This window comes from Gastrolobium bilobum, unplaced genomic scaffold (assembly GCF_033153095.1).
Source record: "Gastrolobium bilobum isolate Gb01-03AN ecotype WA unplaced genomic scaffold, APGP_CSIRO_Gbil_v1 utg7888, whole genome shotgun sequence".
Taxonomy (NCBI): Eukaryota; Viridiplantae; Streptophyta; class Magnoliopsida; order Fabales; family Fabaceae; genus Gastrolobium; species Gastrolobium bilobum.
This window is the reverse complement of record NW_026898738.1, coordinates 362704-390480: the sequence shown is the minus strand read 5'-3', so window position 1 is coordinate 390480 and position 27777 is coordinate 362704. Positions and strand designations below refer to the sequence as shown.

Sequence of the window (27777 nt, the reverse complement as noted above, 5' to 3'; positions counted from 1 at the left end):
TAACTGGGACGTGCAAAATATGCCAACAATAAGGGATTTTGTATTCTTCTTTCTTTATAAATAACATTAAGTAAATGAGTGCACATCATTCGGCTTTGTCTAAAAGAAATAAAGTTACAAAAAGCAAGTAAATTCCAATGAAGAAAAATATCTCTAGTTTATTCTGCTCTTCATATCCATGTGTCTATAACGACTAATAACCTACACCCACCAATACATGCTCACCCCTCCAACATTTCTATAATAAATAGCTTCTCCAAGTTCTCAGTCTAAAGGTCAAGAATGGAGCATCCATAAAAAGGAAAAGAATATTTATGGGGTTATAAATACATAGGACATAAAGGTTCCCACAAAAAATTATCTCGTAATGGTGGCAGCCTTCTTGCCTTTGCTTAAATCAGCAAGTTCCTCAATAAGTTTTTTCTCATCGCTGCTCAGTCTTTTAGGGATTTCAACTTGCACTCGAACCAATTGATCACCCCTCATATTCTTTTTATTCAGCAGGGGGACACCTTTCTTAGCCATAACAAGTGTTGAGCCTGGTTGAGTCCCAGGTGGGATTTTCAAATCCACCATGCCGTCTACAGTTGGAACCTTAATTTTAGTCCCCAAGATTGCATCAATATAAGACACCTTACATGAGTATAAAATGTTAGTGTCATCTCGTTTAAGCACAGGATCTGGGATAACTTCAAGAACAACAAAGAGGTCACCAGGAGAACCCCCGCGCCTTCCAGCATTACCTTCATTTTGGACCCTTAAACGGCTACCAGAATCCACACCAGCTGGAATCTTTAGAGTTATCTGCTTTGTTTTCCTCACTCGACCATCCCCAGAACATGTACTGCAAGGTGTTGAAATTTCTCCAGTACCATTGCAAGAAGAGCATGTCATTGTCTGCTGAAAGATACCTAATGGAGTCCTTGTTGACGAGACAACACGACCCTGACCACGACAAGTGCTGCATTTGGATGATTTAGTCCCTGGTTTAGTCCCTGAACCCTTGCAAGTTCCGCAGCTCTCTAATCTCTTAATCTCTATATCCTTTTCCACTCCAAAAACAGCTTCTTTAAAGTTCAAAACATAACTGTAATACTCATCCTCACCATCAGCTGCTCCATTCCAAGAACCTCTGGTGTTCATGCCACCATTCATGCCCTCAAATAGTGTCTCGAACAGATCAAAAGCATTACTGAAATCCTAATATAACAAAGATAATCTTTCTTTGAGAAACAGGAATATGTGATAACAAAATAAAATTCCCCATCACCTTCAGATGTAACTTACCCCCGTTCCCATTCCTGAACCTTTAAGCCCATCCTCTCCATATCTGTCATATATGGGTCGTTTCTCATCATCTGATAAGACCTACAAAAGAATTTAAAATACAGAAGATCAATTATGACTAGAAATGCATAATGGCCAGCTGTGTTCAATAATCTGTAGTTTTACCTCATATGCATTACTAATATCTTTAAACTTCTGTTCTGCACCAGGTTCCCTGCAGCATAAAGTGAATATACAATAGTTCAACAATAAGCAACATTAATCAAATGATTATGACAAGAGAAAATCATGCAACTAGCAAAATTGACATGTGACGAGGTAGGTACTTGGCCAAAAGAATTTATCCAATAAGCAGGTCAGGAAGTATACAAAAACATAAATTTTTAAAAAGGACAGCCTGCAGGCATTATAGTCCAAGACATCTGAAACGCTGTGTCCACAGCAATAGTGAGATAAAAAAGTTAAAAGTTACAAAAGAAAAATACAGTGGGGAGCAAGGAAAAGGAAGGGCATTAGAAAGTAGATGATGTTCAATATGAAAAAGGTCGAAAAAACTCACTTATTCACATCCGGATGATAATTTCGGGCGAGTTTCCGATAAGCTGAAACGTCAAAAGTAGATCGAAATTTGATATTGTAATGACAGAGCAGCAAACTAACCCACAAAAAATATGTGTAATCAAGTAAATCATATGCACGATCTAGTTAATAATAATCTCTTAATCACAACCATCTATCATTAGCCCTGGTTGTTGATGTTTCCCATCCATCACTAACTATAAACTATTTTTGTAAATCTATCCACTACAAAGAAATGAAATCAAATGGATGTTTAGTATCAATTTCTGGAGTCTTGGGTGCAAATTTTCCTAGAGGATCTTACCAGAACTCTAGTTGATGTTTGTCCTATTAGTCTAAACAAAAGTCTCATCATACCATACAATACCAAAGAACAATCAAAGGCATAAAAAATGCAACTAATTTTTAAAATTTCCAATAGTTGGTTCGGAAAGCTAATCCCCTTTACTTAAATCACTAATCAATACTACACATCTTATTGATATCATTACTCTAGTTCTCATCCTAAGTTTTGGCAGATTTCTTAGGCAGTTTTCTTTTAGATTTCGTTATCAGTACATATCCTGTGCACTTCACATGCATTTTAGGTGCACCTTTTTTAGTATTAGTATTTTGATTTCTCAAGATTAAAGGCAGCAGCAAGAGTTATATAAAAGGTGATAATCATTGAGTAATTAACAGACTAAGCCTGCCGTGGTAAGTGATTTTCCTTTACACAGAGATCACTGCTATACTATAAAAATGGTCATTCATGAAGTAATCAACAACTAATGAGTAAATAAAAACAATAAATATGAACGCATCAATTGTTGATGATGGAACCATAATTATATTAATCAGAAAAGGAAGGGGCTGTAGAAGAATACCACTCTTAATTTCAGATTTAGTAGAATTTCTAGACACCCCAAGGACAGAATAGTAATCCTGTATATTGGCACACATTAGATAATCAGTCTAATATATTGAATTTCATAAACAATTTAAAGAGTACTTTCATAAGGCACAATTGTATAGAAAAACCCAAAAGAAAAATCATTGTTGTTTAGAAATGCACGAGCGATTCGAACTTACTGAATCTGCTCTAACTATCAATCTTGATCCCTTGCGATGATGCAAAGTTTGAGATGAACCTATGTCAATTAGTCCACGCAAGGATTCCCGAGAAAAAAAGCTTGAACTTGGGGCAGCCATAAAGCTTACCCTGCTTGTAAAACTGCAAGGAAAATGTGTTAATTTAATTACACCCACCAGCACAAAGAACTATGCAGAAAAAAATCATCTGTACCTATTGAGTAAGACATTGCAGAATAATAATAATGATATCTAATGACAGGTAGGATAGAAAATAGCCCCTAGTTTCCAAGAATCAGAGTATTTACTCAAACAACAAAAAGATAACTATGTTCGACATTTTATGACAATTACAGTAACAAAATCACATCTTATGAACAGCTTATGGTCATATCCCGAGGATAATATGAGATATAACTATGTTCAAAGTAATTAAGCTATTTTCCATGTGCAAGAGCATCAACATTAATCAAGAAATATATAAACATAAAACTCACTTGTGGCAGGATGATGCAATCTTGCCAATTGCACTCGATCTCGTGATAAGCTGAGGACGAATTCCCCATTGAGTAGCTGATGCACTACCAAATGGTGCAATAGCCATCTAAGATATTTTCACAAAGACAATATGCTAATCAATATAAAATTTCTTGATGAAAAATTCTGATAATTTTGGACTGAAAATTTCTGTGCCAAACCTGGGAAGAGACTATCTGAATATATCTAAAAAATTAAAGAAGCAAAACATATGTCCCAATGAATTACAAGGTACCTAAATTCGATTAAAATAAAATAAAGAGGAAAAAAGCACTTTCGAAATGCCAAGTAATGACTAATGAAGGACAAGCTAGTATACCAGAAACCAAAGGAACGAAAAAAAACTTGTAATTTGGCGTACACAAAATAAACAAGAATAGGAATGGAGTTTTGCTTAACCTTAGCCACTGTTACGCGCTGTCTCTGGTGGTATTAGAGAGAAGGGAAGGGCACGGGGTAAGTATTGTTTTGTATGTGTACGTTTGGAACACAAGTGGGAGTTGGAGGATGAGGATACAGTGTTCAGTTTAGTTTTACACCTCACTATCTACTTCGCGGCTTTTAGAACCCTAACAATGCATTCTCCCTTATACTCCAATGCTAAAATACATTCTTGTCACCACGATATTAATTACGGAAAAAATAATATTTTTCCTTTTCAAATGATATAAATTTGTATCATTTTAAACAAAACGACATTATTTTGATGCATAAATGATAAATTTTTGTCTTTTCTCTCCCATATTTTCTCTCCTTTGTGGATTGGAGAGAATATAAAAAATTACTAATTATGCATCAAAACCATATCGTTTCATTTAGAATGACATAAAGGACAAACGTTTTTTTTCATTATATATAAGAAAGAATATTTCTTCAGTAAACTCAAAACAATGTCATTTTGTGATTGAAATATTTAAAAACTAATATAACTCTAAAATAAATTAGAATTACAAAAATACTTTTTTTAAACCCAAAACGATATCATTTTAAACTTCTTGAAAATAAGTTATCTCCCGTCATTAGAAAAACGTTTAATCTTTATTTATAACGGATTAACTATTTAAATTTTATTTTACCCAATGACATAGTTTAGTTGGTGGAATGAAACTAAATAGGTAGAAAAAAACGTCAATTCTATCCCATCAATATCATTTTGTTGAGTATATAAAATTTTAATTCTCGACTTGAGCCTAAATATCAATTAGTCCGAAGAAGGCTCAAATAATCTGTTTTTACCGGTGGTGAAAACCAAAAAAACTATATAAATTTAATTTTATATGTACAATTATTTTTAACATCCTCTTTCTCATACCTTTATAATGTTATAAAATTGAAGTAAAAGTTGCTAGATTATATAAAAAATATTTTATAATATCTTGGTTGTATTTTATTTATTTTAGTATTTATATTATTTCTATATTTCATAATTAGAAAAAGTGTGTATCATTTTAAAGAATGTAAAATTGTGTCATTCTAAAAGAGAAAAAAATAGATAAAGGAGGAGAGAGAATTGACAAAAAAATAAGGTGTGGGTCCCACTTCTTCATGAGAGTAAATGATATAAGTTGTGTCATTTAAAAGAATAAATATTTTTCCCTTTCTAATAAGGGAAGGATCCATTTACAAATTTTTTTTACAAATTGCACTATGTTCTCCGGGAAGAAAATAGTGTGACTAGTGTTCTCTCAGAAGAAGATAATGTAGTTTGTAAACAAAAAAGTTTGTAAATATAACATCTCACTTCTAATATCACAAAACAATCGTGAATGAAGTGTACTTTTTATATATTTATATTTTCTCAACTTGGCTTCCAACAACAACCGACCTTAGCTCAGTTGGTAGAGCGGAGGACTGTAGTGGGTCATTCCTAGCTGGTATCCTTAGGTCGCTGGTTCGAATCCGGCAGGTCGGATTTTTATTTTATTTTTATTCAACAGAACAGATTCAAAGTCTTTTATTTCTCATCATAACGTGAAACCCTATCTTTTTTCATGAATATCCAACAAAATAGTATGTTTCATCTGGGAGACAAACACACTACTAGTCTACTACATATAACATTTGCAATATACTCCTAACAATGTGAGAAAAACATGTCATACACACATTATAAGTTTTTCAATATGTCGAGGGGAAAACAGCAACAATCAGCCCATAATATTACAAAATTCCTGTATCATACACTTTCCAGAGTTCAGAGTGTACTTAGCCTACAGCAATAATTTAACTAATTTATATATAGTGGATGATCCGTTAAGTTTCCTTTCCGATGCTCATATGTATGCCTCTTCATTCTCTCCTTTTTCCCAGCAGCGAACCAATTTTCCAACCTACACCAATTTTCCCAGCATGGCTCATAATCGTGGGGATAAAACAATAGAGAAAAATAAGTATCCACAATGCAGAAAAGTTCTCCCATTTCTAAGGGTCAACCTTTCTGGTCCACCTTGTGACCATTGCTGTGGTTTTCTTGCTTAGATGGATTTAAGGGATCAATGAGGAAGGATTTTAAACTCTTGTACAGTTCATTGGGCTTCTCTGCATTGATTGCATGCCCTGCATCCTTAATGACCACAAGTTGTGCCTTCTCTCCCACAAGACTACACATAAGTAAAACAAAAAAATGAAATTCAAAATTCAAAACAATCAGTTAAATTCACAACACAATAAAACCAACAAAGCTAAAGAATGTGTTTCGAAGATAAATCAATAGTGAACTTAAATTTCTTAAAATTACCGTTTCAGTCTGTGAGCTAATTCCAGTGGGAATACCTGGTCATGTTCTCCCCATATAATTTGTGTTGGCTGCACCATTGAAAAATGATGCCTTTTAGAAGTTACAATGCAAATTAACTCAAAATATAAAGTCAGAAGCAAAAATCAAACCTGGGTTATCTTAGGAAGATCAGACATGTTTCTATCCTTATGCAATGCTTGGATCAGTTCTTTCTTCTCCTGCTGGTATTCCATACACATCACCTGCAAGCAAGAAAAGCCGGTTTCAGAGAGTTTTGTTAAATGAGTAAGCCCATGTTTGTGACATTCAAACCAAGGTAACTAAGCAGTCTCAGTCATTTTCAGTCAAGAAAACAATCGGAAAAGATATAAACTTTCTCCGATCCAAATGTTGCATATCAAATAGGATAATACAACTAATCAGCTACTAAACAAAGCATTGCTCAAGTAACTAATTGATAGACGTTGCAAATCATCAACTTGACATTCAATCATTCATGACAAATATAGTCTCAAAATAACTGTACTGCCCTGCATCCATTGTATAATATAAATCCACATATTATCTAGTTCATTCCTAACCAACATGCCACTAAATTTCTCATCACCCATGCTTGAATTTATAACATACAGGTATATTATATATAGCAACCACCTTCAACCATATATTAAATTTGTAAGAGAAGTATAAAACCATTGAAGTAAACTCACCCAACACAGCTTAAGCTTTTGGATTGAATTGATTCCTGATTGTCACGGATTCAATCCTCACCGCCTCTCTTTAATTAACATTAATCAAATCTTATGGAGTTTTTTAGCACAGTTGACCTCACCCAACAGGCTTTTGGGTTAAATTGATTATTTACAAAATTAAAGAAAAGAAAACTCTGTTTTAGGATAGAAACCACTTACATCAATGAAATCTTTGAGAAAACAAGTTGGCAACACTTTGATAGGCTTAAAGAACGTGAGCTGAACCAATTGCCTCATCTTTTCTGGGGTCAGTGGGAGCAAGATACTCGCAGCATCGTCAACAGATTTCACCTTAAACATCCCTTCATCCATGTCCTTATCTTCCAAGCACACACCCGCACAACACAGCACAACCTTGTCAAAACACTGTGGGAACTGCGCCGCCATGCTATACGCCACAAACCCACCATAGCTTAACCCAACCACGTTCATTTTGCCTACCCCATGAGCCTCCATCAGACCCATGACACACTTGGCTTGGAACATTTCGGATCTCTCGGGTCGGGTCGTGTAGGAATCCCCGAAGAAAACCAAGTCAGGCACGTAGACATTGAAGTGGCACGTGAGTGGGGAAATGAACTGGTTCCACTGCCACAGTGCATTTGCTCCAATGCCATGGATTAGAAGAAGAGAAGGGTTTGAATCGTTGTGGGTTTTGGGGACCCAACAATGCATGATGGTGCCATCACCAAGATCAGTGGTTGTTGATTTGAGACCTGATTTGGAGAATGAATTACGGAAGCACCAGTCACGCCAAGCAGTGAAGCTTAAACATCTGTTACCCATTATTTCAGCTTTTCTGTTTGTTTGTTTTTCTCTTAAATTTGTGTATATGTTATTGTGTTGTGTCGTTGTTGCAGAGTGGAAGATACTGAGAAGGCAAAGAGTCAAAGACACAGTTCACTTCCCAACCACATAGGTAACACGACAAAAGTAGATGAAGAAATACCAGAATATATGTAATAATGGAAAAACTATTGGAGAGTAGGTTTATTTTTCCACACTAATCGATGTTCGTGTTGCTTTATTTTCATTTATAATTATATTTATGATAGAAGAAAATTTTATCACATAAGATTAATAAAACTTATATAATAATCATATTTGTATTTTATTTTAGGAAAATTATTTTTTCATATTGTTGAATATTGTTTTCTCATGCCCTCGGGGTACGGCCCGTTTGGGCTAGCCCCTCATTGTAACAGTGGGTGTACTAAGCTTCGCAACCGGAGAAAGGACGAGACTTATCCCTCAACCGAACATTTTTTTTGGCTTATCCTTTGGCCCCCAAAGATTTTCCAAGAAACTGCTTGATGCAGGGTTTGATCCCTGCACCAAGCAATCCCTTGAGGCAAGGTTTGATCCCTGCACCAAGCAATCCCTTGGGAACTCAGCTGCCAACTGAGCTACCCTTGGCGGTTAATTTATCTGCTATGCACATGTGCCTTATTTTATTTTTTATTTTTCTCTTTACATGATTTCGCATATTTTTATGTGTATATATAAGAGATAAAATTATTCATGAAAAAAGTAGTTCCTTATTTTATATCACTTTTTCTTAAATAATAAAGCAAAATAAGAAAAATAAAAGTTTTCACGCACTATCACTTTACCTTTTTGTTTTTCAAATTATAAAATAAAAGCATTCAGATAATGGAAATATCATGATGAGCAACTTCTAATATATTATTATTAAAAAAAACACTTTCGTAACGTATATATAATTTTTTAACCGGTCAAAACAGGAAAATTACAGAAAAGGAAACCAAGACATCGACTGGCAAGCAACCGGGTCTTATAATTTTGAGTTGGGGTGTTAAAGTGATAGAGTACAACACGAAAGTGGGTGGTACACTTCTTTTTTAAGAGTACATTCTTTCTCAATAAAATTAAAAATATGTAAATTAGCATTAAAAATAAAAAATGGGTGGATTTACAATACTTATCTAATAATTTTTCCCATTAAAATTATAAAAAATAATATTAAAAATAAAAATTGAGTATAGTAAATACGTTAAATAAATTATAAATTTCTAATTTTAACGAGTGCAACACTTACTTCTCCATCCTCAATTTTTTTTCCAATCACTTGTCACTGTCTCATTTGTATTCTTATTGTACATTTTAACCAAAATGCATCAGGAAAGATTTTTTTAAAGATTTTCCTACTAGTTTGAGGGTGTTTTTAATTACTTATCTTTCGAATTTAGTTAGAAGTGAGTAATTCATAAAAAAAATTAAAGAATTCGTATGAATGTTACTTATTGTATAACTATAACTATAAATAATTAGTATAAATAAATTTTGAACTTTTGACTTGCATATTTTTTTTAGTTAAAGTTAAAAAAAAGAGCTTAAAAAATAAAGTTAAAAACTGTTTGATGATTATATAAAATTGTTCTAAGTTTACAGGAAAAAAAAATGTTCTAAGTGTTTTGAAGGAGGGAAGATAAAATAATTTATTACTAGAATAAATTATTAGGGGTAAAGAATACAATTGATAGATACAATAAAAGTGAAACTAAAAAATAAATATAAGAACTCTAAGAAACTAGTATATATCTTTAAGAAAAAAACTCCTCTTGGGAGTTTTTAATTTTTTCTTTTTTCATTTATAAAAAAACTTTTTTTATAATAAAAACTTTAGTAAAAACATATTTGGCTAAGTTTTTGCTTATAAGAAGAACAAAAATAAAAAATAAGAATTCTCAGGAACTTGTGAAGTTCAAGTTGAATTCCAAAAACTAATAAATAATATTAAGCTTTTGGCTTGTATTAACCTTAGATTGAATAAATTAGGAATTCCAATTTAATGTGTTCTTACCGTAAAATATTTTATACAATTATTTTAAATATAATGACATTAAAAAAATTGAACTTTCTTAACGATAATTGTGATGATATTTGAACAATACAAAATTAAATGATTGTATGTAAAATTTATCATGACAATGCATTAGATTTAAATTGATGTAATACATCTACCCATTTGTACAATTTCCTACGAGAAAAAAAAATCGATGTTATTTTTATGCTACATAATTTTAAAAAAAAAATTAATATAATTTTTTAAGAAACTTGTTTTAAAATGAAATACTCTATCTAACATATCACATTATTTTGGTCATTCAGAAAATTAAAAATCATCAATTCAATCTGTTAATAAAAATATATCAAAACATTAAAATACAATTTATCGATTTATTTTTTAAAGTATTTAGTATAAATATATTCATAAAAGACTTCCGAATAAAGAGGACACTGGTGACTAGGTAGTAGTTTATTCTTTGGATTCTTGACTTATGAGACAGACAAATACTGATTAGTTAAATAAAGTTCTTTTGGAAAAGAATGAAAAAGACAAATTATACAAGACGAAACGAACGTGTAGACAGCTAGGCACACCTAAACCCACAATGCAGCGCCACTTGGGTGTATCTCATTCTCATAGTCATTTTTGGAGCTTGAACTTTAATTTATTTTTATTTTTTTTTAAATAACTTTAATTTTTTTCTTTAGAAATATAACTTACTTTTAAGTTTATATATATATATATATATCACTTTAATTTATTTTGTAAAGCTTATTTTAATTTATCATAAAAAATTGTATTATCTCTAAAGAAAGTTTTTGTATGGATAGTTAATAAATAAGATGTTTCAACATGAATAAAATTCTTAATTATTTTTAAATTTTATCACATAAGAATAGCTTTTTATTATTAGGGTTCAAATTAAATCTTTTTTCAATGGTAAACCAAAAAAAAAAACTTATTTTTAATGGATATTATAAACTAAACTAACGGGGAGTGGATCACGTGGAAAAGTAGTCATATGATCATGTTATTTGATCACAATCACTCATTTAAAAATTATACATTTTTTTTCTCTTATATCATCATCAATAAGTAATTATAATCAAATAATATGATTACATGATTTTTTTTTACATAAGATGATGTACTCTCAAACTAATGATAGTTTGTTAACAGAAAGTAGTTAAATCTTAAGGACACTGTCACACTGATGTCATTTAACGGAACCTAAACAAATGATTTAATTACTTTTTCTGTCTTCTCGATATTCTCCCTTCTCTCTCTACTCTGTCTCTCTCTGCAGTAAATACTCCACGTTGAAATTTTCGCAAAAGTTTGTGCTTACCGCTCTTGGGTCACTTTGGTTCTAAAAAAATAAAATTGAGAGTGACATGACATGGATAATAAGGCATACCTTGCGTGCTATGTTATTAAAAGGGATTTAGACGTTATTTTATTTATGTTGCAGCAATATTATTCCTCTTTCTTACGCATACTTGAAATTTTGTACCATTTTTTTTTTAATTTTTTTTATTTTAAGTGATTGCCTTCACTTATTGATGTCTCAGCAGGAAGCATAATTTCTTTCCTACAACTGATGAAAAGTATTTTCTTTATTAAATATACATTTACATAAAAATTTAAAAAAGAAAGAAAGGAACATTTCGATTGTGTATCCTCCAATTTCACTCCATATCATTGAGAGTGACGTGCTGTATATGTTATTAAATATACACTTACATAAAAATTTAAGAAAGAAAGAAAGGAACATTTCCATAGTATATCCTCCAAGTACATGCTCCAAGACACCCCAAGTATTTGTGAATGTATGGACAATTGGAAGAGACAAAATTTAATGGACTCCTTATTCCTCGTTATTGGATTCCTCATTAGTCTTTAGCTTTTTCCTTCCCCAATTTTAACTGTAAACTTGATAGTCATGCGACGCAAAGCAACCTATGTTGCAGCGGTTGCAACTTACAACTAATAATACGTTGATTAAAATATATAGTGGTTTTGATCAGGACCACAAAAAAAAGGAAACACAATATGAAATTATTAAAGGGTAAAAAAATTTCATGATGGAAATAAGTTATATTCGGTGAGCCCAAAATAATGTCGTTTTGAGATAAAAATCAATGTATTTTTGTAATTTTAATATATTGCAAGGTTGTATTAGTCTTTATCATTATAATTTTTTAATCTTATAACTCTCAAAATGACGTCGTTTTGAGTTCATTAGAGATAACTTATCTCCGGTGACTGAAAAAATATTTTTTCCATAATTAAATTGATAATTTATGAATAATTTAGTATTTCTTCATTAATCTAAAAGAATGCGTGGAAATAAAATTCTAAGGCAACAATGCCTTCTTTTTAGCCAGTCAACATGAAGATCTTTTTTTCGTAAAAAATTTAAAATATTACTAATGCGAAATATAACTGTAGTGTTGCTCGAAGAGGAATAGTATTTCCTGCACTAACATTGATTGTCGTGCTTAACTTTTTTTTTTTTTTCAATTTGGGGTCTTGCCTAAAACTACGTGGGCAGGAATTTGATCTCATTCTTATAACATGATACTTGCAACCCCCATTACTAATTTATGAATAATACAAGGGTTTTATTTTTTTATGTCATATGATGGGATCCATTTTATTTTTATTTTTAAAAAAGAGAAAAAAAATAAAATATAAAAATCAAAATGAGAGTTGGAAATAAATTTTCTCTTTATGTGATATAAAAGAAATAAAACCCACAATACAAGTGGTGTAATACTTAACAAAAAAGTTTTGTCCAATTTTCTGTCCGCCGGTTGGGTCACATCAATTTATGTTATGGAGAAAATATCAAATTGGAGAATTGGTGTCGTTACATGGCCAGATCACATTAAATTTATCAAAATGCTCCGAGCCCTACACTGATCAATATATATAGAAGAATTATTAATTGCAGGCTTTTCTAATGACATTTAATGCATATTAAGTAGAAACCAATGAATAGTACCCCCAAAAAGGAGAAGTAGAAACCAATGAATACAATATTTTTAGAGGCTTAACTGCTTAAGTAACATATAAGATTTTTTTAAAGTTAAATAGGTGATGTTATGGCCTCTGACTATCCAAACGGTGATAGTTTAGTTGGCATACGAGAGCTGAGTAAGTGGAGGGAAGAGCATGTATTCGATGAAATTTAAAGTCTTAATTCTGAACTCGCCTCAAATTAGATTAGTTGTGAAACGATGAATTGATTAGAATATTTAAAAAAAAAAACTATCCAAAGTATAAAAGCTTTGCCTAATATATGAGTAACTTTTTTATTTGATACATTCAAAAAGAAAGTACGATTTTATATTTATTATAAAAATAAAAGATAAGTTATATTTATAAAAAAAACTATTTACAAACTACATTATATATTCTCGAAAATACAAAATAAGGGGTGGACTTAAGCCAAATGAATATAATTTTTATAATTTATGCATTTAATATTTAAACTCTGGATGTGAATATATTTCTCTAATATGATTTGTTTTTGTTGAAAAAAGAAGAAGCAATATCTGAATAGTAAAAGAATATCATTGGATAGATATATTTTCAACTTTTTATAAATTATCAATTGAATAAGTTATACGTATTTTTATATCAAGCATAATCATATATTTCACGTTTACAGCTCCTTTAATATTTAAAACATCATGAGTTTTACGTGCCGAAACATTCGTGAGTAAAAGATTTAATGTTATAAATTGACTTATGTTAAAGATCGGTGAAAATATAAATCCATAAAATATCTAAGACTTGTTATATTAGCAATATTTTCTGCTAAAAAATATGACACCGCCCTGCTGCTAATAATTTGTATTTTGTAATAATTAGAGTGGAGACCTATGATTACACAGCTAACATGAGTTGTAGCCTTGTAGGCAATCGGTTCATTCAATATATATAATTTTTTTTGTAATATTTTATTCGGTTCATCGTTTCATGATTAGGCGATTCAGGGTAGGTCTCGAAATTAAAACTTTAAATCTCCTCTCAAATACGGTATTGAAGAGAATCGAATACATGTTTTAACTCCTGCCTGTTCAATTCCCTAGCACAAACTAATTAGCTATCATGGTTTGGTTAACGATAATCTCCTTTTGATAAAGATAATCAAAATGTCGACCATATCTTGAAGCCTTCCTTATATAATCGGCTATACGCTTGGTACATGGGCATGAAAGAAATGCTATACAGATTCGATTGAGTGAATCTGAAACGAGAAGACGAAGTTTTTACTTTGTGGCGAAGCTTAAGAATTGAAGACATGAATAAATATTGTAAGAAATACATCCAAGATAATATTGTAAGATCCTGGATGAATTACAACATCATCATTTGATTATAAATAATTCTAAAAATTGAAGATATAAATAGATAATGATGGCTTGATTTAATATAATATAAAGTTTATTCACATTTCAATCTCGGCTACACCTTTTTAAATTAATAAATAATATGACATTATTTATTTACAATATCAAATAATTTATTTATTTTAGTGTAAACGTTCAGATATCATCATTATTGTATTTCCAAAAAAAAAAAATATCATCATTATTATCATCCTCTATATTCAGGTCCTATCAAACTAGACCACGAGGGATGCAATAATGCAAGTAGGAGTTTGAGTGGAACATTACTTTCAAGTCTAGACATGAATTTAACCAACTTTGTTTGGTTTGCAAAATTTTCAAACCAATCAAACTAGTGGTGCTATAAAACAAATACAAAAAAATTTAGATTAACAGTTTGAAAAGGGAATATATATATATATATATATATATATATATATATATATATATATATATATATATATATATATGAGGGAGGATCATTTGACATCGGTGTCAAATTAATTTTTATAACTTTATTTTTTTTTTGTATATCTTTAAAACTTTATTTTTTAAATTTTTATTTTTTCTTTTCAAAAGAGGGTTGACCCGAACCGATTCCAAACCGATTTTGAACCGAACCACCATTTAAACCAATTCGGTTCGGTTCGACCCATGCACATCCCTAGATTTAACTGATAACATTCTAAAAAAATTGATATAAAATTCAAACTAAATCAGCTAACAAAATCTGAACAAACAATTGGTGGAGAACTGACCAAACCAATCCAATATCAATAAAATTAAAGGTGAACCAATTTAGTTTTTTATTTTTTTATTTTTAATTGAATCAAACTTTTTTTCAATCAAATAGTTACTCAATGTCAAATTACAAAAATTATATAAAGGTTAACGTCTGGATCACACACTGTTATTGTTGAGTTGTGTTTGGGTTGATGAGCTGTTTGTGGGATGCTTTGTGAGATGTTTGGGCTGATACTAGTGCTATGGGAAAATTAGAGGGGACTGAAGAGGGTACCTACAAGGCAAACCGACGCTCAAGTCATTAAATTTTCAAGATGTTCAAATATTGATGGAAGATAATCATAATTGGGGTTAATGTCTCTATATTTATAATAGATGAGCGTCTTACTTTATGATGCCCTAATATAACGGTGTTTGCTTCTATTGGTGGAGAGTGGTAATCTTCATAAGTTATTATCTGGATAAGATACCTATAGTTAGGCTAAGCCTTTATAGATGTAGAGACAAGTAAGTGTTTGTCCTCAAGTCATTGGTTCTCATGAAAATAAGGGTGCTCTGAACAACTGATATCATATAGCTGCAATTGATTGAGTAGCTCGTCATATGTGTCGGGTGGTTACAGATTCTCAAGATACGCGGAATAACCACGTTTCCTTCTTCACTAAGTAATAATCTTTTGGACTCTTTAAACCTTTCATTGATTAGGCCTATGACTATGAGATAGGTCAAAGATCAACATGTAAATGAAGCATGAGATGTCTTGTTAAGTTTTATATATGTTGTAAACTTACATGTTGATATGCCTCCAACATATATATGATTTTAAGCCAAAAAGATAAAGAATCTTGATTAATCTTGATTGAAAAGGGCTAGAATTGTTATTAAGTTGATAAATCTCAATCAGATATCTTGTCACTGATTTTCTTATAATTTTATAGGAAAACAGGACAAAAAGAAGGCCAAATTAGAAGAACCAATCTGACGCACCGCGCTATTAGCGTGGGAAGAACTTTTTGATCCAGAATCACCACGCTTTAGCGTGGCACTGGCGCTAGCAGCGCTAGCCATTCTAGCCAATCGCGCTATCAACGCGGGAACCACGCTAGTAGCGCAGACATGCATTATGCTGAATAAAACTCACGCTATTAGCGCCAAACTGGCTCTAGTAGCGCGGGAGGTACGAGAAAATCTTAAATTTATCTCAGATTGTATATGGGGAAAGATTGAAGCCAAGATTTACGATGAAGATTCAATCAAGATTTCTAAGCAAGGCGTAAGCTCTATAAATAGAGACTCAAACCTCAGAGACAAGGAACTTTTGGCTAGAGAGAATTGTGAGGATCAGAGAATTAAAAGAATTCTTGGAGACTTGCGCTGGAGATCAGGATTCCACCGGAGTTGAAGACTGAAGATCATTGAGCTTCCGTCCTCTTCTTCTTCTTTATTGCTTTTATTAACAATTTTTATTATTTGAATTTGTTTAAGCCAGCTATGTCTAGCTAGTTTTTTTTTGTAGTTGGGATCACGAACCCGATGTGAATCCTTTGTATTTTTTATATTGTTTTTATAATTTAATTAGTTAGTTTATTTTATTCTACCTGTGTTAATTTTTCCATATCCTGATTAGAATTGGCCACTCTAATTATAAGGCTTTGAGGGTTAGGACTCACAATAGACATAATGAGGTTTTAGTCTGGACAAGGGTAGAATAATAATTTGTGCATGACCTAGACATAGGCTTACATAGATTGCAGACTTATAATTCATTTGCTTAATGCTTAATTCAAGAGGGATTACTAAGACATTAAGATTCTAATTGGGTCAAAGGGTTGAATTCACTAAGACATCAGGGTTCAACTATTTTATAGGAAAATAATGAATTGTATGAGCAAAACAATTAGTTAATTATAAAATACAATATAGGAATATAAAGGAGGATCGGAGGTGAAGTGCATCCCTGCTACAGTCTTTTTACAAATTTTTCACCAATATTTTCTTAACGTTCTTGATACTTTTGCATGCGTTCAAATTTAATTAATTTTAAATTCTGTTTTGAAATCCCAAAATCAATTACTTTCACAATACAAACAAATTTTCTTTTTCAACTTAAGGGGAATAGTTGGATTAATACTTGGTGCATTAATCCTCGAGGAAACGATATCTTACTTATCACTTTATTACTTGAAACGAACGGTATACTTGTCGATTTCGCAACAAATGTTCTACTCACCATTTTATGTGGGACTCGTGAGTATAACACCCTCTTAGCTTTATATTTAAATGACTCAATTCATTATTGAACGTGGAACATTTAAACACTAAACATAAAAATAATCTTCTCATTACCTTACTATACTATATGTGATATTAGTTAAATGATTATTATTTAACTTCTTTTTTTTTTGGAGTTACCCAACCCTAATTATCTCTTTGAGACGAGTTGGCTCCCTCCGGTATTCTCACGAGCTTCGACTCTTTGAGCCGGCTATGAGACTAATCCGGAGTGCGGGGGAACAGTGATTGCTAAAGGTTCAGCCCCCTCACCAAGATTGCATTCAGCAGGAATCGAACAAATATGATATTTCTAATAAAAAAATAAACACATGTTATTCAATAAAATCAACAAGATATTTTACTTAATAAGAAATAATATTAGTAAAAGGTAATGTAGATACCCAGTGAAGTACTCCAATCAAATCCAAGCCAGCGACCGCCAGACAAAGATATCATAGCACTAGGCCAGCCAGGACAGACAGAGAGAGTAACCAATAACGTTTGGTCTTTATTTTCAAAGCTCTAATGATCAAGTAGTAAGTAAGTACTAAGTAGTCTAGGGAATCTGGTAATAAAAAAGAAAAAGGAAAGAACAATTTTTGAAAGTACATGAAAGAAATAAGAAGCAAAGGCCCATTAGCTTCTGTTTCAGATTTGCTGCCATCACACTGGTTTCACCCTTTGGAGCATTTGTTTCTGCCAGAAACATGAGCTGTCTGTAATCTTGTTTATTCACTGTTTCATTTCATCTACTTCTTTATTTTACTTTTGTTTTTCAACAAGTTAGAAAAAACAGGTTTTGTTTGTTCTTTTTTTTTTTTTTCTTTTTTTTTTTTGTTGAACCCTATTTGTTAGTACTAAGTTTACTAAAGTTCTTTTGGTCATTCTGGCAATTTTGCTTCACATTGTTTATCTTTACATGAAGTTAACCGTTATTGTTTAATTATTGCAGTTTAATAATGGGTTGATTATTCTGCACTGCAGAGGTGAAGGTTACTCATATGTTAATTGAATATCATGCACATGGTGCCAGAGGTTGATGTCGGTGGAAATGGACTTCGTATTTGTGCTTTTGCTATTGGCTAGTGTACGTTCTTTGGCGCTGCCTGAGCCTGATTTACAAGGTATAATCTTCTGTTCATCTTGCACTCAAGTTATTATGAAGTTATGTGAAAGTTAACTGCAGTTTTGAATTTCCTTCAATTCCCTTCTCCAAGATAGGTTCTGGGTTTCAACTTAATAGAAAATTGAGTTTTTGTCTGCATTTAGATTCAATAATCTTTTTGTTCTTCCCCTTCAATAAGATTGCCCTTGAACCCTATTATTTTGTTTCGGAGGTAGTTGACTGTGTTGTAATTTCCCTTGCCCTTTTTGTTTTCCTTCCTAATCCTTTCTGGTACACAAGTGTCTGTTTGGGTTGACCAGGTGACACTTCGATCCATACTCATTTTGCCTTTTTCCTTATATCATTCAGCAAAATCAGTTGGATTTTTTTTCTCTTCTTAATTTATTCAAATGTGCTCCATATGAATGATCATTCTGTGAAACTAAGAATAAATTGTTTAGTGCATTGAAATTAATGAAACTTAGGAATTTGGATCATTTGCTTACTGGGAAAGATAATTATAGCAGGGGGGAAAATCGTTTTGGCAAATTGTACCTTTTTACATCGTTATAAATTCTGTTATTATTGAAAATTTGAAACAACTGTTAGCATTTGCTTGTCTATTCCTTGCTAATATCCTCTTAAAGTTTTTCATTTAGACATATGCTTCTCAAAGTTTAATTTCCAACTCATTTATGGGGAATACATAGATAAAACACTTTGTTAGCAATATCTGATGATCTTATCATATTTTACAAGATTGTATTAGAAAATGTTAAGGATTTGAAACATATCTGCCTTTCCAGTTTCATCAAAGTTGCGGATGTTGTTGAGTTCTCAGTCTTAGCTCTAATAGGTGTATAATGTTCATGTTCATTTCAGAAGATGCACTATTTGCATTGAAGATATCACTGAATGCTTCAACTAACCAGCTTACTAATTGGAACAAAAATCAAGTAAACCCTTGTACTTGGTCCAATGTTTACTGTGATCAGAATAGCAATGTTGTTCAAGTGTAAGATATTCTTTTCTTAATGCATCCATTGATTGTTTTCTTTTAAATATTTGATCTGCAGAACATGTGAACAATCATTACCTTCATTGGTACTGGAGTATTTTGTGCATGCTTTATAATTATATAAATCACTTCATTGCAGTTCATTAGCATTTATGGGATTCACAGGATCTTTGACGCCAAGAATAGGAGCTTTAAAAAGTCTTACAACTCTGTAAGTATTTATAATATGAAATATCCACAAAACTGGGTCAAATTTAACAGGAGAAGTTTTGCAGCCCCTTGTTTTTGTTCCTAGTCTCATCATTCTTGGTATGTTGCATTATAGTGTTATGACGTGAGTTGTGGAATGATATAGATACATTTCTTTGTTATTTTTATATGCTTGCTCAGGCTTTAAGCTTTTTACAGCTGAATATACTATCTTCTATGCATCTGATGAAATGTAGTAGACTATCCGTTAGGGTTTCTACTTTCCAGTTATTAATTTGAGAACTGAATATGAAAATATGTATATATCATCTGCAGTCCTTAAGTCTCTCTCTCTCTCTCTCTCTTTATATATATATACACACACACACACACACACGTATGTGTGTGGAAATATGTATAATTTGGTTATTTTTGAAAAAGCATTTCATGCTCTTTGGTGAATTTAGTGATTAACTCATACTCTTATTCTTCACGAGTTCATTCTTGTTCATATATTTCCCCTTTTTTTTTTGGTTTTTTGGTTTTTTGGTGTGTGGGTGGTGGTTAGATTCACGCATTGGTTTCATTATGTTTTTGGGGGAAATTATACACACACACACACACACTGAACCTAGCAAGTAAGATTTTTAGGTGTAACCATTGGTATATGTTACACATTTATCATGCAGTTCTTTGCAAGGGAATAGCATCACTGGTGGCATACCAAAAGAATTTGGAAACCTTACAAGCTTGGTTCGATTGGATTTGGAAAACAACAGATTAACTGGTGAAATACCATCTTCCCTTGGTAATCTTAAAAAGCTTCAATTCTTGTAAGTATGGTAGTCTGTTCCTAGGTTTTGCTAATATATAACGAGTCTTAGCATCCGTTTCCTTCTGTAATGTTTAGAAGTGTCTGTTGTTTATCTTGCCACCAGGACATTGAGTCAAAACAATCTCAATGGGACTATCCCAGAATCACTTGCCAGTCTCTCGAGCTTGAGCAATGTGTATGTACACTATTCTTTGACGCTTTTCGTTTTTTACTTCGAAGTATATTTCATTATCATTTCATTATCTGATAAATTGTTCAAACTCCTCTTTTGCAGTCTGCTAGATTCAAATGATCTAAGTGGGCAGATCCCAGAGCAGTTATTCAAAGTTCCTAAATACAAGTATGTATGGTAAACTAGTATTAGATTGAATATTTAAAGCACCGTTTAAAGATGAGTTTGTATCCCTGACCCAAGTACCATATGCAAAACACTTGAAAATTGGTCGCTTGTGTCCAAAAGAACTTCAAATATAGAACTTCACTTAACAATTACTGTTATTAACATACTCAAATAGTAGTGTATGATTCTAATGGTTTAGTTCCCATAGATTGACTTTTTTCCATATACTTGTTATTTAAAATTTTAAAGATTAGAAAAGTAGTGCTTTTTCTCAATTCTTGGAAATACTACTTTTTATTTAAAGATATGTAATCATCATATATTTTGTTAACCACATAATTTTAGCTCCCATTTGATAGGAACCTAGAAACGGGTTCTAAGTTTTCAGAGAGAGATGTGAGAAAAAACAGAGAAAGGAAAGGAAGAAGAATACTTGGGGAGTGTTTATTGAATTACAAAGTAACATAAAGAGAGAATTTTTATGAAGGGTTTCCATAGAGCCTTTGCTCAGTTTTCAAACCTCAATTCCCAAATGCCTCCCTTCTACCTTGCTCCTGCTATTTAAAGCCTGAACTCCAGTGCCTAAATACCTATCCCCTTGGTAGATTCTAACTTTAACCAAGTAAACAAACATCCATCCGTCTAACTTTGAACCTGTTCCTACTTATTCTTCTGGTTCCTATCACCATCCCTTGACTTTATAGTCCATATACTAACTTGTTACTTAATATTAATTTGAATGGTACAACACTAGAAAAGTGGTTGGTTTCCTAGCTTCCTGGAAATGAGATTTATCAGAAAGAAATGGTTTTTCTTACATTTCTAATGGGAAGGCTGTTCTCAGGGACAAGGTTTTATTTGAAGATGTGTTTCAGGCAACAAATAGGAGTGATAACAATAAACAAAATATATGCTTATATTGTAAGATGATATGTAGAAACAGAAGTGTAAGGCATATGTCAATCTAAAACTCTTTTTGTCCCTCCTTTTATCCGGTGTGAGCCATGTGCCATTGCCATGTTGTTTATGGAGTCCTTAAATAGAAATAAAATATTTGAATTTAGGATTCATATGATGTTTTCCTTGTTAGTAACACATTTTATTGTGATTTGTTGTGCTCCTTGTTGCAGTTTCACTGGAAATAACTTGAATTGTGGCGTGAATTATAACCATCTTTGCGCATCTGATAATGCAGATCAAGGTTTCTTGATTGAAATATTTTGTTGGTCCTGTTTTGTTTCGTAAGGGGTTTCCCTAATCCCCCCTCCCCCCCTTCAGGCAACAAGCTGAAATCTAATTTTCTTCACTTGACAGGTTCATCCCACAAACCAAAAGTAGGCCTCATAGTTGGAATAGTTATAGGTTTAGTTGTTATTCTTTGTCTTGGTGGCCTGCTGTTCTTCTGGTGCAGGGGCTACAAGCGTGAAGTTTTTGTAGATGTTGCAGGTTTGAGTTCCTCTTTTACTCTGTACATTGTTCTTGTAGATTGTATGTAGTTGCAGTATTGGAAATTATTGATCTGGTAACCCTATCTACACACTCTGTTCTAAGCTGATCCAATACTGTAAACTCATGAATTAATATGATATAAGACATTATTGTCCCCATTTTGAGATTGATTTATAGGAATGGTATATTGCTTGGCTCTTTATGCACAATTTATTGGAATTGTACTTGTTGAGATATATAAAACCATTAAAAAGCCCTCACCCACCAGCTTAAGCTTTTGGGTTGAATTGGTTCTTTACATGGTATCAGAGCCTCGTGTCCCGGGTTCGATCCTTGCCGCCCCCCACTTTCTTTCAAGTGGAATTTCTTTGTTCGCACAGGTAGGTGGGCCTGTGCATCGTCCACCCTTCAAGCCCAGTGGGCTCTCGTGTGAGGGGGCGTGTTGAGATATATAAAACCATTAATGTAGCCTCACCCAACAGCTTAAGCTTTTGGGTTGAATTGGTTATTTACATGGTATCAGAGCCTCGTGTCCCGGGTTCGATCCTCACCGCCCCCCACTTTCTCTTGTGGGATTTCTTAGCACAGGTAGGTGGACCTGTGCATTGTCCACCCTTCAAGCCCGATAGGCTCTCGTGTGAGGGGGCGTATTGAGATATATAAAACCATTAAAAAGCCCTCACCCACCAGCTTAAGCTTTTGGATTGAATTGGTTCTTTACAGTACTTTTTCCTATTGATCAAATCCTCATATCCACTATGATGGTTAATGGCATCTGGCTGAAGTACTATATTTCTATTTCAGGGCATCTGGTTAATTAATGTAGTATTATTTTTATTGATTAGGCTTAGTTCTTCAAATATATTTTGCACTTCAGTATTGCCAATGTGTTTTGGTTTTCTGAGACATTGTGACCCACCGGATCTAATGACTACAAATAGGAATATACCCCCTCCATTCCTTTAAACCTTCCATGTCCAATGAAGATGGAATATGGTCAAAAATTTGAGATGACAGGAGAATTTAATGATTGATCCTGTCTTGCAATGCTATTTTCTTTAATGCTTTTAATTGTGAAAACTTGTTGAAATAATGTAAAAAAAGGGCAAACCCCAGTACACAAGGCTTGCACCTAACTTGCGAAGATTGTTTCATAGATTAGAACCTGTGATATTCCGGTAGCAAGGAGCAATCTCCCTCAAAACTTATTGAAACAATGCAGTAATATTTGTTTTTTTTTTTTTTTTGGTAACAATGTAATAATATTTATTTTAGAAAAAGAAGTATTATGAAATAGAAGAGAAGTGCACGAGGGCAAGGATAAGGTATCCTCAAGAGCTGAAAAAAGTTAAACAAGGAAGCTTGGAATGCATAGTTTAATAACAATATGATAATTAAAATTTGATGTGAACTATCTATTTTAGCATTTTCGAAATTTCTTCTTGCAAACTATGTATTGTAATCTCTCTCTTTTTTTTTTTGTTCTTTAACCTTCAGGTGAAGTTGACAGGCGAATTGCATTTGGTCAAATAAAAAGATTTTCCTGGAGAGAACTACAGATAGCTACAGACAACTTCAGCGAGAAAAATGTTTTAGGACAGGGAGGTTTTGGAAAGGTTTATAAAGGTGTTCTAGCTGATGGCACAAAAGTTGCTGTCAAAAGGTTAACTGATTATCAAAATCCTGCTGGCGATGCAGCTTTCCAGCGTGAAGTCGAGATGATAAGCGTAGCTGTCCATAGGAACCTGTTACGGCTTATTGGGTTTTGTACTACTCCAACTGAACGCCTCTTAGTTTATCCCTTCATGCAGAACTTAAGTGTTGCCTATCGTCTAAGAGGTACTTGGTTAAAATGTATATGATCATTACTGGTCTGTTAAGTATTAAATTTGATTTGCTATAAACTATAAAGAGAGAGTTTTATTATTCTAAGTTTTTAAATGGGATTGGAGGGGTCATTTTATATAGTTAAATAGTCAACGGGCCTTAATAATATCTTATTTTGTTTCTGTCATATTAACCATTTTAACATTTCCAAAATACAATTGGGTGCAGAAGTAGTCAAAGATTTAATCTTTGACATGTCTTGTCACTAGAACTATCCTCATGCAGGCTTGCCTAATTTAAAATATTCAGCTTTTTATACTGTTTTTACATCCTAAATGCCTGATATGACATTGATTTTGTTTGTTTGCTTGTAAAATTTTGCATATTTTCCAGTGATATTTGACTACTTGAATATTGATGCAGAAATCAAACCTGGGGAACCCGTTTTGGATTGGCCTTCAAGAAAACGAGTGGCTCTGGGAACCGCCCGTGGCCTAGAATATCTTCACGAGCAATGCAATCCTAAGATTATTCATAGGGATGTGAAGGCAGCTAATATATTACTAGATGGAGATTTTGAAGCAGTTGTTGGTGACTTTGGTTTGGCTAAATTAGTTGATGTTCGAAAGACTAATGTGACAACTCAAGTTCGTGGGACAATGGGCCATATAGCTCCCGAATACTTGTCCACAGGAAAATCTTCAGAAAGGACAGATGTTTTTGGTTATGGGGTTATGCTTTTGGAGCTTGTTACAGGTCAACGTGCAATTGACTTCTCACGTTTGGAAGACGAAGATGATGTCTTATTGCTTGACCATGTGAGAAAACCTCATTTTACTATCATGACCTTGTTTGCTCCTTTATGTCTATCTGGTTGTTTCTTATTTGGCTGAACATGCTTGAACTTGTGCATGCCACTTAGTGCTTTTGTTAGGAATTCAAGTGTGAATGTTAAAGTCCTACATTATTTAGGAATGGAATTAAGCAAGGACCATATAATTAAAATGAAGAGTAAATACCCTTTTTGGTCCTCAGCAAATTTAACGATGCCCGTTTTAGTCTATAGCAAATAAAAAGGCTATTCATGGTCCCTAAGAAATTCAAAATGGATTCATTTAGTTGAAATTGTGGTTCCTCACAAATTCAAAAAAGACCCCATTAATCCCTCAAAAGGACTCAAATGGGTTCACTTTGAATTTTTTAAGGACCACGAATAGCCTTTTTATTTGCTAGGGACTAAAACGGGTATCGTAAAATTTGCTGAGGACCGAAAATGATATTTATTCTAAAATGAATCATGAACTCAATACCTTAAAGTTTTAGGTTTAAATGTGGTGTCCAGCACACTTTTAAAGAATACATGATTTGCTTGTGAACACCCTTACCTTAGATAATCTTGCTAAAATATGTGCTTTTGCCTTAACGGTGCTTGTGCTTGTTATCTTAAAAAATAAGCTCTGTAGCATTCAGTTTATACTTATTGGTTCCTGTTTTTGCTATATTTTGTGCTTTATATAGGTTAAGAAACTGCAACGGGAGAAAAAACTAGATACTATTGTTGACAGCAACCTTGATAAAAATTACAACATAGAAGAGGTTGAAATGATTACACAAGTTGCGTTACTATGCACGCAAGCATCGCCAGAGGATCGTCCAGCAATGTCAGAGGTTGTAAGAATGCTGGAGGGAGAAGGTCTGGCTGAAAGGTGGGAGGAATGGCAGCATATGGAGGTCACTCGGAGGCATGATTTTGAGAGACTACAAAGAAGATTAGATTGGGGAGAAGATTCGGTTTATAACCATGATGCCATTGAGTTGTCGGGTGGAAGATGAGAATATTCATAATTTTAGACCATTTTTTTTTTTATGTTGTATAATAATATCCCTTTTTAACAGCTTTATTTGATTTTAAAATGTAGGTGCTATTGTATTCCAAGTGTAAAAAGAGTGAGTAATCCTCATATTATCAAGTGAAAATTATAGGTATCAATTATTCATGAAAAATGGGAATTAATACTCTAATAAGTATAAAATACAGGAATTACAATTCATATGAATGAAAATATGAAGATTAATGTTAAACAGAAAAAACAAAGGACCTTAACCCTGAAACTTATGCAAACCTGGTGTTTATTTTTTCTCTCTTAGTTATTCTAGGAATTCACTTTGTGCAGCTTTTATAATACAGGCTTCTGCTAATAGAGTTTCCTAGTGGGAATCCAGGACACTTTGTTGCTGATTATCAATTGCAGGAATTTTACCACGTTTATGCTTGTATGCGTTTCATTATCACTAAAATTTATAAAGTAGCTGCAAAGATACTTGCAATAAGATGAGGACTTATTAACACTACTTGCAATAAGATTTCATAATACTCCTCCAAACTCTCCAAAGAAATAGAATAATAAAATGAGAGAGAGAGAAATCGTCCAAGTTCTCGTTATAACTTTCATGGCATTTTCCGTAACGTGTATAAAATGAAAGAGAAGGTTATATTGATAAACTTTTTTTTTTTTTACAAATTACTCAGTCTGATCAATCGTACATTTTTTATTGAAGTTTGTCTGATCGGTCAGATACAATGTAATTTGTAAGAGTTTGTAAACAAAAAGTTTGTAAATATAACCTTCCCCAAAATGAAATGGAACTTCCTGAATTCACTCTTTCTAATGGAACTAAAATGCAGCATTTCGTTCTGTTTTTAAATTATATCATACATAGAATAGAACCGCGTTATGTTGTATCACATTCTAATACATCTACTAAACACTATACTACACTTTGCATATCTCATTTGTGACATAAAATACCGTCTCTTCTTGCTTGGAATTGGAAGCAACGGCTTTAGCCCATTCTCGAAGCTTTGCTTTCATCCACTCTGCATCCACATTAACGAAATCATTGCGCTGAGCCTGAAGGTACAAAGGAGGTTGCTCTTGGCAACGGGTATCACAGTACTCTTCCAAACTAATGGTACATTCTTTGTAATCTATGCCTGCCATTGCCATAGCTTCAATAGACATGGCTTAATTAATTACTAGGATCAAGGTGGAGGATGATTATGATTTTATGATGCTTGTAAATCGTAATTGAGAGGTAGGAGCATTTATATATACCAAAACAACCAAACAACTAAGGTTGTTCCTTGTTTAAGGTTAGGCAACTAAAAATAAAGCAAATCACGGATGTTGTATGGACAAAGTACATTTCTTTTATTTGTAATAAGGTGGGTAATGTGAATATCTTGAAGTGAGGTAGTTGATTTGAGTATGTCAGCAATTACGTCATAACTCTTATAATACTATCCTTAGTGTCTGGAACTGCATGCAAGAAACACGTTTAAAAACCTGCGATCATCACGAAAACTATTCAGATCCTAATTTTAAATGTGACCAATTCAGATCCTATTATAAGTATCTTGTAATTTTTGTTTAATTTTCATGTATCTATTCTATTCATATATTTACGTTGATGTCTCCTCTGAAGTGAATTAAAATGCTCAAAGTTTGTTTAATGATAGATCAATTTAAACCAAACAACATGTCAATTGATATAAACAAGAGAAATAAGTTGACAAATCAAAGAGCAACAAAACGAAACCCTATTCCAACCAATTCACAATTTATTTATTTATTTATTTTTTTATCAATTTTAGTCATTTTGTATTTTTCACTTGTTTTTAATATTTTCTTTTATTTTTCTTCTCCTATTTATCTGATGTTTATTTTCCTAACTGAAGTTTTTTCACTAGTAAAAATGGAAATGCCTACTAGACCTAATAAGTAACCAAAAGAAATCATCATGCTAAATTAAAAAAATCC

The 27777-nt window shown here is 32.6% G+C and overlaps 3 protein-coding genes and 1 non-coding gene across 4 annotated transcripts; 2 read left to right on the top strand and 2 right to left on the bottom strand.

The window, feature by feature from the left end:
- Positions 1 to 26: 26 nt before the first annotated feature.
- Positions 27 to 4022, bottom strand: LOC133283687 (chaperone protein dnaJ A6, chloroplastic-like). Its single transcript, XM_061480585.1, has 8 exons — positions 3874 to 4022; positions 3435 to 3541; positions 2938 to 3079; positions 2733 to 2790; positions 1847 to 1889; positions 1453 to 1501; positions 1288 to 1368; positions 27 to 1200 (listed from the first exon to the last, which is right to left on the bottom strand). Exons 2-8 carry the CDS (start codon positions 3539 to 3541, stop codon positions 358 to 360), a joined length of 1323 nt encoding a protein of 440 aa, XP_061336569.1. The 5' UTR covers positions 3874 to 4022; the 3' UTR covers positions 27 to 357.
- A 1272-nt stretch (positions 4023 to 5294) lies between these two features.
- Positions 5295 to 5386, top strand: TRNAY-GUA (transfer RNA tyrosine (anticodon GUA)). The gene is given in 2 exon segments: positions 5295 to 5331; positions 5351 to 5386. It is a non-coding gene; the product is annotated as a tRNA-Tyr (tRNA).
- A 148-nt stretch (positions 5387 to 5534) lies between these two features.
- Positions 5535 to 7845, bottom strand: LOC133283672 (uncharacterized). The gene is made up of 5 exons (XM_061480567.1): positions 7123 to 7845; positions 6361 to 6453; positions 6212 to 6279; positions 5908 to 6074; positions 5535 to 5804 (listed from the first exon to the last, which is right to left on the bottom strand). Exons 1-5 carry the CDS (start codon positions 7747 to 7749, stop codon positions 5764 to 5766), a joined length of 996 nt encoding a protein of 331 aa, XP_061336551.1. The 5' UTR covers positions 7750 to 7845; the 3' UTR covers positions 5535 to 5763.
- Positions 7846 to 17739: 9894 nt separating this feature from the next.
- Positions 17740 to 25903, top strand: LOC133283671 (probable LRR receptor-like serine/threonine-protein kinase At5g10290). The gene is made up of 12 exons (XM_061480566.1): positions 17740 to 17907; positions 18178 to 18317; positions 19181 to 19313; positions 19456 to 19527; positions 20195 to 20338; positions 20444 to 20515; positions 20615 to 20680; positions 21811 to 21881; positions 21995 to 22126; positions 23627 to 23968; positions 24380 to 24774; positions 25475 to 25903. The coding sequence occupies exons 2-12, from the start codon at positions 18233 to 18235 to the stop codon at positions 25787 to 25789; spliced, it is 1827 nt and encodes a 608-aa protein (XP_061336550.1). The 5' UTR covers positions 17740 to 17907; positions 18178 to 18232; the 3' UTR covers positions 25790 to 25903.
- The last annotated feature ends 1874 nt before the right edge of the window (positions 25904 to 27777 follow it).